The sequence below is a fragment of the Podarcis gaigeae genome, assembly GCF_964106915.1.
Source record: "Podarcis gaigeae genome assembly, chromosome: 2".
Classification (NCBI taxonomy): domain Eukaryota; kingdom Metazoa; phylum Chordata; class Lepidosauria; order Squamata; family Lacertidae; genus Podarcis; species Podarcis gaigeae.
The window spans coordinates 115,218,002-115,234,809 of NC_139679.1; the positions used below are offsets into that span (position 1 = coordinate 115,218,002).

General features: G+C 48.2%; 1 protein-coding gene across 4 annotated transcripts in view; it reads left to right on the top strand.

Moving 5' to 3' along the window:
• PBX2 (PBX homeobox 2) overlaps nucleotides 1–16,808 on the top strand; it is a 40,915-nt gene that overhangs the window by 16,506 nt on the left and 7,601 nt on the right. For 2 of the 4 annotated variants that reach the window (XM_083724859.1, XM_083724860.1), the window contains exons 3-8: nucleotides 6,222–6,466; nucleotides 7,775–7,965; nucleotides 11,704–11,839; nucleotides 12,105–12,153; nucleotides 12,683–12,771; nucleotides 15,094–15,180. In XM_083724859.1, coding sequence (XP_083580985.1) covers nucleotides 6,222–6,466; nucleotides 7,775–7,965; nucleotides 11,704–11,839; nucleotides 12,105–12,153; nucleotides 12,683–12,771; nucleotides 15,094–15,180 — 797 coding nt within the window. Of the gene's footprint in view, nucleotides 1–6,221; nucleotides 6,467–7,774; nucleotides 7,966–11,703; nucleotides 11,840–12,104; nucleotides 12,250–12,682; nucleotides 12,772–15,093; nucleotides 15,181–16,808 lie in introns of all 4 variants that reach the window. The other 2 variants (XM_083724857.1, XM_083724858.1) reach the window with 1 other exon arrangement.

Here is a 16,808-nt window from a genome sequence, read left to right on the forward strand (position 1 = left end):
TGGCTCCCCATCTGTGGAATGCTCTCCCTCTGGAAGTTCACCTGGCAATTTCATTACACACCTTTAGGTGCCACGCAAAAACATTCTTTTTTAACCACGCCTTTGGTTGATCCTGTGCCCTTTTAAAATGTGGTGGGGTTTTTTTGGAGGGGGGGGGACTATTGACTTGTGGTTTTTTATTTTTATTAGGTATTTTGTGGTTTTATATCTTGAGTTTATTCTGTGAACCGCCCTGAGACCCCCGGGTACAGGGTAGTATATAAATTCAATTAATAAAAACAATAAATAATAAATAATAGGGGGAGGAAGCACTTGAGAGAAGCGGAGAAGATCAGAAGCCAAGTTAACAGGAGGCTGGAGATAAAAGTTTGAACCTTAACTCCGTTAAAAACCACGCAGCATCTAGCACAGTGCATTACAGCTACCATAACAGTCAGAAAAATCATTTAGTGATCCTCAGCAATTTCTAAGGGGAAATATTTGGGAACCGCAGGTCTACACTGAATGGCAGTGGTTCTCCAGGGTTGCAGGAAAGGGAGATTCTGGGGATCAAACCTGGGACCAGTGTTAGAAATTAGAAATTAGGTGTGTTTTGTGACGGGTTGTGAACATGTGGAAATCTCTAGGTGCCAGGCTGGTGACTGGGGGAAGCGAAATGTCACTTAGAGAAGGATGCAAAATATTTTTTCCTTGAAGCTTGAATTCGTTTTATTCTAAATTGTTCTGTTTGATGTTTTAATGTGTCGTAAACCGCTTTGAGATTTGTTATTTGAAATATAAAGTGGTATAGAAATAATAATAATAATAGCGCCTAGACATTCCATTGTAACCTAGGTTTAAGGTGCCATTTGGCGATGAGAATATCTAAGTTTCTTACACTTCCTAGGATGTTCTGCACACAAGCCAAACATTCTGCCCTTAAGCTATCCTCCGTCCTGTACCCTTCCCACTTCCTGTTGCCCTCTGCTAGTTGCGAGTATTAACTTCTGAAGTGGAGAGCCTTTTTCTGCTTGTGTAGGTTCTCTCCTTGATTTAGTCCCCTGGCTGTCCAGGATCCTAAATTGTGCAGGGGACCTAGATGAGTAGAGCAATCTCCCCGGCTGCTGGTATTTTGCCTTCAGCTGGTGGAAAGGGAGGAGGGGAGGGCAGAGTTAGTGCCCCACTCTCCCTTGGGGCAATCTTAATCTCCCAGAGGATTAGAATGCCAGAATGGGCCTCAAGAGGCTCATAAATCTTCGCTGCAAAAGGGATGCCTGTTTGTCCTGTGTTGATAACACAGCTGTGATTATAGTGAGGTATAAAAATAGCAGCCACAATAAACACTCTTAAAATGCACTGGGTGATAGTTTAACATCATTCACATTCGGGGCAGATCCATTAAAATCCTTGCACTTAAATAACTCAGTGATGTACCTGGATAGCCCACTTACTTACTTACTTACTTACTTTATTTACTTATTTTTGCAATTCATCCCCAAATATGAGTGGGACTTTGATCCTTCTTCACCCTCCTGCACACTAGCAGAAAAGGATTTATTCCTCCCCACCCCTCCTCCTCCTCCAACTTAAATATGTTTTCACTGCCAGAGGAAAAATCTGTAGGGAAACAGCAGCGAATTCACTCCCCTCTGAAATGAACGTTCAAGGAGCAGAATTTGGGTACTTTATAGTAGAGGTTAATACAGGGGCGAAGTACTGTTTCAATGAAAGTACCTACTTTATGCCAGGTAAGCCTATTTGTCTGTTTAGCCCAATATTGCCACCTGTGGCGCTCTGGGATCTCAAGCAAAAGTTTTCCCCCATCACCTCCACCCTGAGCCTTTTTGTTGTTGTTGTTTAGTTGTTTAGTCATGTCCGACTCTTCGTGACCCCATGGACCAGACCACGCCAGGCACTCCTGTCTTTCACTGTCTCCCGCAGTTTGGTCAGACTCATGTTTGTAGCTTCGAGAACACTGTCCAACCATCTCGTCCTCTGTCGTCCCCTTCTCCTTGTGGCCTCCATCTTTCCCAACATCAGGGTCTTTTCCAGGGAGTCTTCTCTTCTCATGAGGTGGCCAAAGTCTTGGAGCCTCAGCTTCAGGATCTGTCCTTCCAGTGAGCACTCAGGGCTGATTTCCTTCAGAATGGAGAGGTTTGATCTTCTTGCAGTCCATGGGACTCTCAAGAGTCTTCTCCAGCACCATAATTCAAAAGCATCAATTCTTCGGCCATCAGCCTTCTTTATGGTCCAGCTCTCACTTCCATACATCACTACTGGGAAAACCATGGCTTTAACTATACGGACCTTTTAGCCATATGCAAAGCATATTCTCTCTCTCTCTCCTTATAATCTGCCACACCACCTGAAGGTCTGCTATCATGAGCATACATAGGCAATACTCTACTGGCAAGAGTTCTAGGCGGTTTGCAAATTGGGTCGCTCTTCCCGGTTCTCCTACTGGTTAAAGATATTTTTTGTGTTGCTTCAGAAACCCACCAAACCTCTTCAACCAGAAAAGAGGGTTGGGTGAAAGGCACAGGGGTGTGCACAAATGTCCTGTAAAAACAAGACTTTGGGAGCTTAAAGTGAGAGGTGCCGGAAGGATCAACGCTTGTCCTTTTTCCCCCCTCTTCCCGAGTCAAGTGATATTTATCTGTTTTGTGTTAGAAAAATCCTGGACAACTGCGCAATTTTCAAAATGCTGTTCTCTACATCTTGTCAGGTTAAAGTCGCTGTATTCAGCATAATACGTTATATAGTTCTTTATAATCTTACTAATGGTTAAGGTAAAGGGACCCCTGACCATTAGGTCCAGTCGCGGACAACTCTGGGGTTGTGGCGCTCATCTCGCTTTACTGGCCAAGGGAGCCTGCGTACAGCTTCCGGGTCATGTGGCCAGCATGACTAAGCCGCTTCTGGCGAACCAGAGCAGTGCACGGAAACGCCATGCCTATTTATCTACTTGCACTTTGAGGTGCATTCGAATTGCTAGGTTGGCAGGAGCAGGGACCGAGCACCGGGAGCTCACCCCGTCGCGGGGATTCGAACCGCCTACCTTCCGATCGGCATGTCCTAGGCTCTGTGGTTTAACCCACAGCGTCACCCGCATCCCAATAATCTTATTAGAACTGTGTTAAGAACAAAATACCCATGTACTTGGCTACAGGATTTTCTCCCGTGGGAAGAGTTCAGTTTCCCCCGGCCTTTGCCAGTGCATTTGACAGGTGCGCTTTCCAGTGTTTCAAGTAGTTGTCAGTGGTGCATCTCCCCACCTCATGCTTCTATAGGGGCTGCCTTGCTTTTTAAAAATGCGTGCATTTAGTAGATGATTAGGCAAATTATTGACGAATAAAGCTACCAGAAGGGACGCAGGTGGCACTGTGGGTTAAACCACAGAGCCTAGGACTTCCGATCAGAAGGTCGACGGTTCGAATCCCCGCGATGGGGTGAGCTTCCGGTGCTCGGTCCCTGCTCCTGCCAACCTAGCAGTTTGAAAGCACATCAAAGTGCAAGTAGATAAATAGGTACCACTCCGGCGGGAAGGTAAACGGCGTTTCCATGCGCTGCTCTGGTTCGCCAGAAGTGGCTTAGTCATGCTGGCCACATGACTCGGAAGCTGTAGGCCAGCTCCCTTGGCCAGTAAAGCGAGATGAGAGCCTCAACCCCAGAGTTGGTCACGACTGGACCTAATGGTCAGGGGTGCCTTTACCTTTAAGGCTACGAATGGCTACTAACCATGGTGGCGAACATCGTCCTTCCACTGTCTAAGGCCATATGCTTCTGAACATTTTTGGAAACCGCAGGGGAGGGGAGGACTATTGCACCCAGGTTCTGCTTGCCAGTTCTCCATCTGGTTGGCTACTGTGAAAACAGGGTGCTGGACCCGCAGCCTCTTGCATTCTCAATGCAAAAGGATTGCTTGAATTATGGAGCAGAGGGGGCACCTGCCTCCCGTTTGTGGAACCCCCTTAGTTAGGGTTCTAGAAAAATGCTACAGTCGGGACAGGATTTGGCTGAAAAGGACTGGGATTGGTGGCTGTGCCTATGGCCCTCCCGCCGCCTCGCCCCAATCCTGCCCCCTGTTAATATGTATGAGGGGGAAACTTTGCCATATTGGGGTGGGCATATTGGCCTCGGGCATCAAATTATCTCGAGCCCCACTCCCCATGGGAGAGAGCATTTTGTCTGCCTCCCAATTTCCTTCTGTCTTTTTCTGCGGCTCACATGGGACTTTGAGGCCTGACCAGATGGAGAGTATTTTCCCTGGCTTCAAGCCCCCGTTTTGCCTCTTGCATTGGAGGGGAGGCTCTGGAGGAGTTGGGGGTGTAAAATAGCTGGTGTGGTTGCTTTTATTGCTTTTCTCACTTAGGCCTGCCTGGTAACTCCACCACAGGGGTAGGCAACCTAAGAACTATGGGCCGGATGCAGCCCAATCACCGTTTCAATCCGGCCTGCTGACGGTCTGGGAATCAGTGTGTTTTTACATGAGTAGAATGTGTGCATTTGTTTAAAATGCATCTCTGGGTTATTTGTGGGGCATAGGAATTTGTTCATTCCCCCAAAAAAAATATAGTCCGGCCCACCACATGGTCTGAGGGACAGTGGATCGGCCCACGGCTGAAAAAGGTTGCTGACCCCTGATCTACCACCTAATCTCTGCTGTTTGTCAGACACTCTGTCGTGTCCCCCCGCCCAAAGTGGGTTTACTATGTTATGCCAACTGCCTCCCGAAAGCTATGGTACATATGCCATATTTAGGGCCTGCAGCCCCCTCAACACCATCCGTTTAAAGCACTGCAATAGATGCCACATTAAACAGTCGTGGCATCCCTCAAAGAACCCTGGGAACTGTTGTTTGTTACGGGTGCTGAGAGCTAGAATTCCCAGCAGTACTTGGTAAGAGGGATGAGCTGTTAAGCCACTCTGGGAATTGTAGGTCTGGGAGGGGAATATTACCACTTTAAACAGCCATGGCTTCCTGCAACCCAGAGCTACAATTCTCAGAGTGGTTTAAGAGCTTGTCCCTCTTCCCAGTAACCAACTACAGTTCCCAGCTTTCTTGGGAGTGTTTAAAGTGGTCTGAGAGTGCTTTAGCTATTCGGTATGAATATTCGGTGGCTGGTCTCTTTAAAAGGACTTTGAGGCGCAGCCATAGGCTTGGAGATCCTGTCTGGCGCTGGGCCATGGATTTCTGCCCAGCAAAGTTCTCTTAAAGGGACAGGAGTAGGCAAGGTGGTTTCTCGCTTTGGGTTTTGTTGTTGCTCTGGCCAGTTGGCAGCCGTGTTACTCCTTTTTAAAACATTAAACTGGGCCTCTGCTGCTGTGCTGTGTTTTCGGGTCGGCCTGACCTACAGACGTTTTGGCAGTGGCCGGTGAAGACACCCGGCTGCTAAATATATGCGAGATCAACAAAGAGTCTTGCGACACCAGGGGCCGCTAACCTTGCGGGGCGGGGGCCGCAAGCCGGGAAGAGGGCTGTCGCTCCCCTCTTTGCTTATCAAATGATTGATATTTGATCATATCAATGGTCAGGGTGGGGGGGGGGGTGGAACGACCGGCCACCCTCCTTGAATTTTTGTGTGGCTTTGCCTCTCATCGCCAATATTTGTAGGGTCTTTGGGAGAGGGCAGAAGACACTCCGTGGGCCAGACTGAGTTTGCAACCCTTGCCTTAGAGAGACTCAGCAAAACAATTAGGGCCTGAAAGCTCAGTGCCATCATAAATCAAGTCTGGGGTGCCACCAGAGTCTTGGTTCTTTTTCCTCCGTGGAAAATGCGGATCAGGTGGCAATTCAAAGCCAAAACAGAGCCAGTCCCTAAATGGAGGCAGCTTTGACATTGAAGGTGGTGTTTTTTGGGGGGGTTGAGTTAGGGGCCCCTATTTTTTCCCCTTTCTCTCCTAGGGATCCTCAATATGTTGCTTCTTTGGCTCAACCTCGGGCCTCTTTTCTACTCTTTCTTTCTTTCTTCTCACACTCCCCCCCCCCCATATCTCTGTGTCTGTCTGCCAAAAGTTGCTACCCCTTTTCTGGGCCCGCCGTCGCCATGGCAACGACCTCGGGGTGACCTAGTCTCCTGCCAAGCGACAAAAGAGGAAGGAGGCACCAGGAGGGTGGAGGGAGGAGGGGAAGCCCACCAAGGAAGGGCAGGAAAGGGGGGGCTGGGAATGCCTCTGTGTGTGTGTGAACATGGCCGCCCCACCGTTAACTCCTTCCTTCCCCCTGCCGTTTACCTTTTTAGGACTGAGCATCCGAAGCTCCCAGGAGGAGGAGCCGGTGGACCCCCAGCTGATGCGCTTGGACAATATGCTGCTGGCCGAGGGGGTGGCCGGCCCAGAGAAAGGGGGTGGGTCTGCGGCGGCGGCGGCAGCGGCCGCGGCGGCAGGGGGGGTGTCCCCAGATAACTCCATTGAGCACTCCGATTACCGCAACAAGCTCTCCCAGATCCGCCAGATCTACCATTCGGAGCTGGAGAAATACGAGCAGGTAAGGATGGTGGGGGTGCTGATTATATATGTTGTATTCCTGCCCTGCGTTTCTCCCAAGTTGGGACTTGCGGCGCCTTCCACCATGTTCAAGTACACCCATTATGAAATGTAAAAGCAAGCCAGTTAACAACGAATAGTTGGAACCACATTGAAACACGTTTAGGGGCGCCAGTTTAAAATCCAGCTTGCTTGGCAGTCGATTGGCGGCGCAGCAGTTTTCAAAGGCCTGTCTGAACAGGACGCTCTTAGTATACGTAACAAGGAGGGAGACAGATGTTTCTAACCTCTCTTGGGAGCAGTGTTGGAAACTCAGATGTATAAACTTGGTGCCAAACGGCACCTTAAATAATAAATAATAATAAAATAAAATTTTATTTATATCCCGCCCTCCCAGCTGAAGCTGGGCTCAGAGTGGCTGACAACAGTAAAATAATACAGCATTCTAAAATCAATTCATTATAAAATCAGTTCGAATCAGATTGATGGCAACCATTGGGCTAGAGTTCTGTGAAGAATTACCAAATCTAGGTTACACTCAGCACAAGGGAATGTCTATTTGCCAGGAGGTTGAAATGGGTGACCATTGGGGTCCCTTCCAGTTCTACAATTCTATAAGCTCAGCTACGTCGCTTGATTGTAGCTTGCTCTTCCAGTAGTTTCACTTGAGCCAGTTTGCAAAAAGAGAAACACACAGTGGAAATGGTATTAACTATGGACTTAAGGCAGAGGTTTTTAAACGGTGGTTGCCCACCTGGTGCCCAGAAATCTCCCATGTCGTCACAGTTGGACCAATGCCAGTAGCGAAACGTACCTGGCTAATTTCCAACACTGCTTGGGAGGGAATTCCATAATATTGGAGCAACCTAGAATAGGTTTCCGCTCTCACCATCTCCAAGCATAAGTCCAACATTGGTGGGATCAAGAGAAGGGGCTCACCCAAGGATCTTAGCACCTGGTCAGGGTCATATAGAGAGATACGATCTTTCAGATAGCCTGGGACAAAACCAGACAGGGCTTTCTAGGTCATAACCAGGTAAGGATGTGATTACCATTATTGCTATTATTTATTAAATTTGTATACCACCTTTCATCAGAAGATTGCGGGACGGATCACAACATAAAAATGCAAAAGGAGAACTAAAAATACATAATAAAACATCTGGGTGGGGCACAGGTCCCCTACATTTGCATTAGGAGTTGGGGGCAGGGATTTTTTTTGGCGGGGGGGGGGGCGGTATTAATATTCGTTGGGTTTGTGTACTCCTCCAACTCAGCCTCTTCCCCTTTCTCACCTGCTCCTCGTCAGGCCTGCAACGAGTTTACGACACATGTGATGAACCTCCTTCGGGAGCAGAGCCGCACTCGCCCCGTGTCGCCCAAGGAGATAGAGCGCATGGTCAGCATCATCCACCGGAAGTTCAGCTCCATCCAGATGCAGCTGAAGCAAAGCACCTGCGAGGCTGTCATGATCCTGAGATCCCGCTTCCTCGATGCCAGGTTACTACTTCACCTATATCTGAAGTGGTTTTTTGTTTTACCTTAGGGGTGGCGCTGTGGGTTAAACCACAGAGCCGAGGGCTTGCCAATCAGATGGTCGGCGGTTCGAATCCCCGCGACGGGGTGAGCTCCCTTTGCTCGGTCCCTGCTCCTGCCAACCTAGCAGTTCGAAAGCACGTCAAAGTGCAAGTAGATAAATAGGTACCGCTCTGGCGGGAAGGTAAACGGTGTTTCTGTGCGCTGCTCTGGTTCGCCAGAAGCAGCTTAGTCATGCTGGCCACATGACCTGGAAAAACTGTTTGTGGACAAACGTCGGCTCCCTTGGCCAGTAAAGTGAGATGAGTGCCGCAACCCCAGAGTCGTCTGCGACTGGACCTAACAGTCAGGGGTCCTTTACATTTATATAACTGAGTTTCTAACACTGCCTGCCCTTCTTATGGCGTTGCTTCTTTTCTTTTCGGACTTGGCAGGAAGGAAAGAGACAAAACTCGAATAAGTTGACTCTGGTGCCCCCTAGAGTTGGTCTCCTTGCCTTCTGCCCTACCAGTCCGAATGGGCACAAGTCACTGCTGCTTGTGGGTTGTTGCATCCCGCCAGCACCTAACACCTCTCGCTTAAGAGATTGCAGGAAGAATGCCAGCTGCAGCTGCTGCCTATTTAAGGGGTTCAGAGCTCCTTTTGCTTCTCTGCCTTGTGAAAAAGACCAGGAAGGGATTCAGGCCATGCTGGTTAGCAACACTCAGGAGTAGGAAAGAGAGATCAAGGTCTGCTGGCTTGACCCTTGTGGCCTTAAGCTGCCAACCCAGCCCTTGTCCTTCCTTCGAACTGGAGAGAGGGGCAGGGATCAGCACAAAATTTCCACTCCCTCCGCAGCTTCAGAGTTGGGAGGAAGGCTTGCCGTGGTGAGCAGAACTGTTGAAACTTGATTTTGTTGATTTTTTAAGTTGCACGCTGCCTTTCAATAAGTATTTCCAGAGTAGTTTGTGGTGTTTGGTTGTGGGTGTAGTTGTTCTTTTTTTAAAAAAGATAAATAATAAATAGACACTACGTGAATGATTTGATACATGAGAAGGGTGAAAAACAGCAGGATAAAACATTCCATCATGTTGAATTTTTCATCGGGGGAAAATCAATAATATTGTCAGAGGTAGCATATGCCTCTGAATAGCGGATGCCGGGAATCGCAGGTGGGAAGAGCTCTGCAGCACTCAGTCTAGGCTTCCCCTAGACCTTTGGCTTGACCCAGCAGGGCTTTCCTTTATGTTCTTATATTCTTAGAGAGGATTTCACTTTGCACAGAAAAGCCAGGGGTAGCCAACCTTTTTATACCTACCGTCCACTAATGCATTTTTTTCTTGATGGTAAAATTTCCTTACCTGCAGTAATATGTAGCGTAGAACCCCTTACCGCCCACCTGGAATCCTGAAACGCCCACTAGTGGGCGGTAGGGACCAGGCTGACTATCCCTGCTTCTAGGCAAACCTCGCTGGGGAGAGAATTTCATAAGTGGGGCTTCATGGCCCATTTCACCCTGCAGCTGTCTCACCTTGAATGTTCTTTCCAATGCAAGACCCTCCTGCTCTTTCCATAGCATGACCCCAGGCAAAGTATTGCATATTTCAGTGCTTCCTCCAAATTAATAATAATAATAATAATAATAATCTTTATTTAATATTTATTTATTTATTTATTTATTTATACATACATATATACATACATACATACATACCCCGCCCATCTGGCTGAGTTTCCCCAGCCACTCTGGGCAGCTTCCAATCGAGTGTTAAAAACAATACAGCATTAAATATTAAAAACTTCCTTAAACAGGGCTGCCTTCAGATGTCTTTTAAACAGAAGATAGCTGCTTATTTCCTTCACATCTGAAGGGAAGGCGTTCCACAGGGAAGGCGCCACTACTGAGAAGGCCCTCTGTCTGGTTCCCTGTAACTTGGCTTCTCGCAATGAGGGAACCGCCAGAAGGCCCTCGGCACTGGATCTCAGTGTACGGGCTGAATGATGGGGGGTGGAGATGCTCCTTCAGGTATACTGGGCCGAGGCCGTTTAGGGCTTTGAAGGTCAGCACCAACACTTTGAATTGTGCTCGGAAACTTACTGGGAGCCAATGCAGATCTCTCAGGACCGGTATTATGTGGTCCCGGCGGCCACTCCCAGTCACCAGTCTAGCTGCCCCATTCTGGAGTAATTGCAGTTTCCGGGTCACCTTCAAAGATAGCCCCACGTAGAGTGCATTGCAGTAGTCCACCTGTGGAAATCTAGCATGTTAGGGGAATGAGTTCTAGGGCAGCTGTCCACTCTTCATTAATTAAAATTTTGCATCGGTTATAATTTAATTCCTCCACCTGTATTAATTATGCAAATTGAGTAAATGTTTGTGTTTGAAATTTTTACCTTTTCTCAGCATAATTCTGCATTTGCTGGGAGAGAAGCAACGATATAGGGACAACACTGAAGACCTGTTCACCAATCTCTGGCAACCTCAGTGGTTCTGTTTCCCCCCCTGGGATTTCAACAGGCATTGCTAACATACTTTTAGGAAAGATGCTATAGCCATAAGGGCTAGATTCCTGTCTTCTTAAAGCAACATAAAATATACAGAAGCCTCTTTATTTACAGAACTGGGAACATTGAAACGGACAAACCAACAAAATGAAGAATACAACAGATAGGGTCTTGATGAAGATCAGCCTCCATATTGCACAATCTGAGCCCTGAGGAGAAAGTGGGGTGGCGGGACGACACGCCGGGTTGCACCAAACGTTTGTTCTGCTCAGACTCGCCGAAACCAACGGGCCTAAGCTAGGCTGCACCCGCAACACACATGCAAAGCCCCACGATACCACTCCAAACAGTCACGGCTCCCCACACCAAAGCACTCCGGGAGCTGCGGTCCACCAAGGGTGCAGAGAGCTGCACGGAGACCCCCGTTCCCCTCCCAGAGCTACAAATCCCAGATATATAAATCTCTGATTCAGAAGAAGCTGAATGGCGCACCAAGGGTGCACAGTGGACTGTTTCAGCACTTCTGCAAAACCTCTGTATGCTTGTATCAGGCCTGGTATCTGGCCAAGCCTCTGCCCTGACATGTATTGACTTTTGCATGTTAGTCTCCCACACAAGCAGGCAATAAACAAAACACACAAGGGATGTTCAAATCACACTTTATCAGAATCTCCTTTCTTGTAACTTGAAGCCATTGGTTCGAGTCCTACCCTATGGAGAGAAATGTGGGGCCAGGAATTGTTTTTATCACTTGGCATCCTGAGCTCCTTTTGAAGGAAGCGTGGGGTACAAATTTAATAAATAACAATACAGTGGTACCTTGGGTTACATAATGCTTCAGGTTACAGACTCCACTAACCCAGAAATAGCACCTTGGGTTAAGAACTTTGCTTCAGGATGAGAACAGAAATCGGGCTCCGGTGGCGCAGCGGCAGCAGGAGGCCCCTTTAGCTAAAGTGGTGCTTCAGGTTAAGAACAGTTTCAGGTTAAGAACGGACCTCCGGAACGAATTAAGTACTTAACCCGAGGTACCACTGTAGCTCGGTTCCACCACCCTGATACCCGTGGGTATAGGGCGAAATGTCATTAAAACAACAGTACTTCTGGATTCCACATGCTGGACACCCACCCCACTGCTTACCTCGGCTGCCTTTCTTTTCCTCTTCCCAAATTGCTGCCTCTGCCAACCCTGCGCATCCTTTTTTTTTTCGCTCGCAGGCGGAAGCGGCGCAATTTCAGCAAGCAGGCTACGGAGGTGCTCAATGAGTATTTCTACTCTCACCTGAGCAACCCTTACCCCAGCGAAGAGGCCAAAGAGGAGCTTGCCAAGAAGTGTGGAATCACAGTCTCACAGGTACCCGGGTGTGTGTTGGGGGGGTGAGGTGGGGGGCAGGCCCCAGGCTGTGCTAGAGAGGCCCCTGAGTATGGGACAGGGTTGGCTGGGGAGGGGAGGAAAAGCTCATTGTTTGGCTGACCTGTCAATACATAATCCCCTTCCCTCCCCTTCCCTGCCCACCCCTCTTTTCCCCCCCTCATTCCCTCCCCGCTTCCCATCCCTTCATGTTTGACCTTCCCTCCCCCCCCCCCCCCCGACTTCCCCAATCCCTCCCTCCTTCCAGGTCTCAAACTGGTTCGGGAACAAGCGCATCCGCTATAAGAAGAACATCGGCAAGTTCCAAGAGGAAGCCAATATTTACGCCGTGAAAACGGCTGTCAGCGCCGCACAGAGTGGGGGCGACTCCCCCAACACCCCCTCCTCCGCGGGTAACTCCCCTCCCCCCCGAAAAAAAAGCTCCGCCACACCCCATGTTGGTGCGGGAGTCCTCCTCGCTGGGGTTGGAGAAACGTGGAACCCTCCCCTCCAACATGCGCTGGAGTTCCCAAAGGAGATCCCTCCAACACCAGCGCCCTCTGCCCCACTATTCCATGACCAGTGTGTGCGCCCCCTCCTGGGCGCAGAGCGGCGAGGTGCCCCCTCACACCCCGCTCCCCCACACGCCGGTGTTTGTGTCCCCCCCGTCGGCCTTGGAGTAGCCAAGGCTTCCTCCTGCAGGCAAGTCGTCTCGGCTTGCTTCTTCAGCTAGTTGCCTTTTGCAGTGGTGTTCACCTTTTTCTTTGCTCGAAGCAACCGTGCGTTCCACCCCCAGTCACCCTGTTGCTGTCTTTCGCTCCCGCCCCTTCCTCTGTTTTCTGGCAGGCTCCGGCGGCTCCTTCAACCTCTCCAGCTCTGGGGATATGTTCATGGGCCTTCAGGGTCTGAATGGAGACTCGTATCCCACATCACAGGTCAGTTCCTTTCGTTCCTGGGATGGCTCGGGGCATGCTCTAGTTATCTCCCACATGGACTGCTGCAATGTGGGGCTGCCTTTGAAGGTGACCCGGAAACTACAGTTACTCCAGAATGGGGCAGCTAGACTGGTGACTGGGAGTGGCAGCCGAGACTACATAACACCGGTCCTCAAATACCTACATTGGCTCCCAGCATGTTTCCGAGCACAATTCAAAGTGTTGGTTATGACCTTTAAAGCACTAAATGGCCTCGGCCCAGTATATCTGAAGGAGCATCCCCACCCCCATCGTTCTGCACGGACACTGAGGTCCAGCTCTGAGGGCCTTCTGGCAGTTCCCTCACTGCAAGAAGTGAACTTACAGGGAACCAAGTAGAGGGCCTTCTTGGTAGTGGCACCTTCCCTGTGGAACACCCTCGCATTCTAAAACTCAGCCCACTGACTTTTAGAAGACACCTGAAGGGAACCCTGTTTAGAGAAGTTTTTAATGTTTGATGTTTTATCCTGTTTTTAATATTCTGTTGGGAGCAGCCCAGAGTGGCTGGAGAAACCCAGCCAGATGGGCGGGGTATAAGTAATAAATTATTATTATTCCGAGCTCGGGCTAATATGACGACTTCCAAATGTTGTTAGACTGTATCTTCCATCAGCCCTAGCCAGCAAGCATGCAGGAAGTTATAGTTCAACAGCATCGGGGCTCATCCTGTCCACAACCCCTGCCTTGTGATATATAGTCTTGTGAGAGTTGTGGCTCAGATGTCTCTTGCATGAAGGGTGGGGTGCGTGGCAGGCATGATCCAAGATGGCAGCCTTCTGGCTTGGTAGAATATTTCTGGAGAAGTTAAAATGGTGGGATTTGAATACGGAGGCGTGCGGAAAGGTCTTCTCCTTCATTTTTAAAGCTCTTGTGCAAGTGTGGGGAAATTGTGGCCCATCATCAGCTTCAGGGAACATGGCGTGTGGCCATCTGAGGGACCACAGCTCCCCCACTCCTGCCTAACTGTTAAACAAAAAAACAGCACAGGGCTGTAAACTTGTAAGTTTAATCTGCAGAATGATACATAAATCTGGATTTTTTGATGGGGCCAATTTTAATGGATGAGAACAACTTGTGTTTGAGCTATACTGCTAAGGATATGCGTTAGTTTGGGGAACCCTTTTCAGTGCAGTGTGATAGGGAGCGAAAAAGAATCTTTCCATGGCCGCCTTTGTTCATTGCCACTGTTTCTTCCACTTAAGTTATCTCATGATGCTGAGGCCATTTAGCAGCACTGAGATGCTGCTTTTCCGCAACTTAGCTGGAAGTGGAGTTGAGCTGAAGGTTCCACACAACGCTTAATATAGTGCCAGATTATCCAGCAATTCCCCATTGCTTAAAGTTCTTTCTAGTGTTAATTGAAAGATTACTGTTTGCAAAGCTTGCCCGTTTCATTATTTCCTGTTGATCACCACTGTGAGATTGTTGCAGTGTTAGTTCCCGTTCCTGTGGAAGGAGACCTGCTCAGAAATCCCGAGAGATGCAACTTGCATTTTTCCACCCTCTCCATTTTTCCTTGTTTGCTAGTGAACTTGCCTGAGAGTGCCCAGTGCTGCTCAGGAATTTGCAGAAACCAAAAAATACTGTGGTTTTTAAATGGATAATTTGTGTGTTTAGACCCATCGTGCCAAAAATCAGGTGGAACTACACTAGAGCCACATTGTGGTCTGCCATCTTGATTCAAAATGGTGCCTGGCATCCAGACATCAGCGGAGACAGATGCCTTCATCTCAGGAACCCTTGTGTTGAGTTTGGCAATGGTATCTTGATAGGTAGCCAAACTTCACCAAAACATGAGTGAAGTCATGTTGAAAGTGATGTCTTGATCTGCCATCTTGATTCAAAATGGCGTCCTGTGCCCCAGAGTTGACAAAAAATGCTGCCCTCACCTTGGGAACCCATTTGCTGAGTTTGGCAATGATATACCGAGAGATGTCTAAACCTACAGAGAACAAAGGAAAAGAACACTTTCCAAAATACTAGCAGAAGTCTTATTTTTCTGTAAAAATGAAAAGAGAAGGAAATTGGCAATTTTAACAAACCTTTCCCCTCCCCTGTAGAAAAAGAGAGAGAGGAAAGATTGACGTAAAGTGGAAAATATACGCAAAACAGTGCCGTAAATCAGATGACAGTTTTGAGTAAACTCCACATTGCTCGATCCTTCTTAACACTCACTCAAGTCTTCATGAGAAGTTTTCAGCCCAACATAACTGCTACTCCTGTCTTATTCTCCCCATCCCTGCTGTCATTCTACCCTTTTTATGTGTCTTCCCCAACTACTAGGTGGAATCGATGCGTCACTCGATGGGGCCAGGAGGCTACGGGGACAGTATGGCTGCCACCCAGATGTACAGTCCACGAGAAATGAGGGTGAGTTTGTGCGTCGGGAGAATTGACCCACCTGTTTCTCCCCGAAGAGGTAACTTTGTTCTGTCTGGAAGGTATTGCTTTGTGCTGCATGCATGTCAGGGCTTACACTATACAAGAGTCCTGCTAGATTAGGACAAAGGTCCACCTAGGCCCCATCTGCACCAAACATTTCAAGCACTGTGATGCTACTTTAGGCACTCGTGGTTTTCCTGAAAGAGTTCTGGGAACAGTAGTTTGTTAATGGTGCTTAAGAGTTGTAAGGAGACCCCTATTCCTTCTCACTGAGCTATAATTCCCCGAGCGGTCAAGCAATCAGTCCCACTTCACAGAGAAATTGAAGCTTTGCGAGCTGGAATTGCAGTCTCCTGGCCCCTCAGCACCACTAAGAAACTACAGTTCCCAGAATTATTTTGACAGAAAGGCATTAATTTTGATTTGGTTTAATATTTGCATTCTGCTTTTCCAACAACAAGCGCTGAGCTCAAAAGCGGCTCACAGTAATCACAAGAGCACTGGAAAAAACCAAACATTGCGATCATTATAATATCCAACACAATAGCATATAAATAAAGCAAACTGCAGTGACAGAGTCATCAAAACTATTAATACTGTTCAATAAAGCCGTGGCTGTTTTAAGTGGTATCATAGGTCCTTGAAATCTATAGACCGTAGTCCAACTCCTGTTTTCCACAGTGGTTAAGCCACTAGCAGAGCAGGAATGCAATAGCCTGGCAAAGGTTGTTCGGTGATACACTGCTTCTGAATGTGGAGATTTCATTTAACCAGTTGTGGTTTCTTGCCATTCTCTTATGGGTGGAATCCATTTGGTATCCCAGCACTCACAGAGGTGTGTTTTTGATGGGGAGGAATCTGCTAAGAGAAGAGGAGGCGAAGGCGATTTTGCCAGTTCCTTGTTCAGCCCTTCCATCTATTCTGGAAGGCTTCCCAATTCTTTGGGGCTGCAGGGGAATATCTGCAAAAATTCCCTCCCTCCGATTTCTGTATGCAAAAGCCGTCCCCCTTGCTGCAAGGACACCAATTGGATTCCACCCCGCAAATCCTCCCTCTAATCCCCTTTTAAAACGATCTGAGCTTGATGGCCATTGCCACAGCTTCCAGGCTGACATTTAATTATGCCTTGCGTGTGAAGAAGATTTGGTTTGAGGAGATTCAGGGACTGAAGATATTATTCCTCTCCTGGACCTCACAAGAACCCAAGTGAGGGTAGAGTGTGGTGAACTATATAACAGCAGCTGGTGGCGGTTGCATATCTGAATGCTCCCACATCAATAAACTGCATTCCTGCTAGTAAAACTAAAGAAAACCACTATCTTTGGGGACAGCCTAGACTCGAACCACAGCTGTGCACATGCTCGGTGCGAAACATAATTACAGTTCTATGTCAGGAAAGGCTAAATATCAATTCACTCAAATATTTTATTCTGGCCTTGCTAGCGATGGGGGAGGTGAGGTAGTGGGAGCCCTGCCCCATTCAATGATTTCAAAGGCCACAGTGGCTTCTGAGATTTCAGCAAGCATTCCAGCATGTTTCCTAAGTACAGTGGTACCTCGGGTTAAGTACTTAATTCATTCCGGAGGTCTGTTCTTAACCTGAAGCACCATTTTAG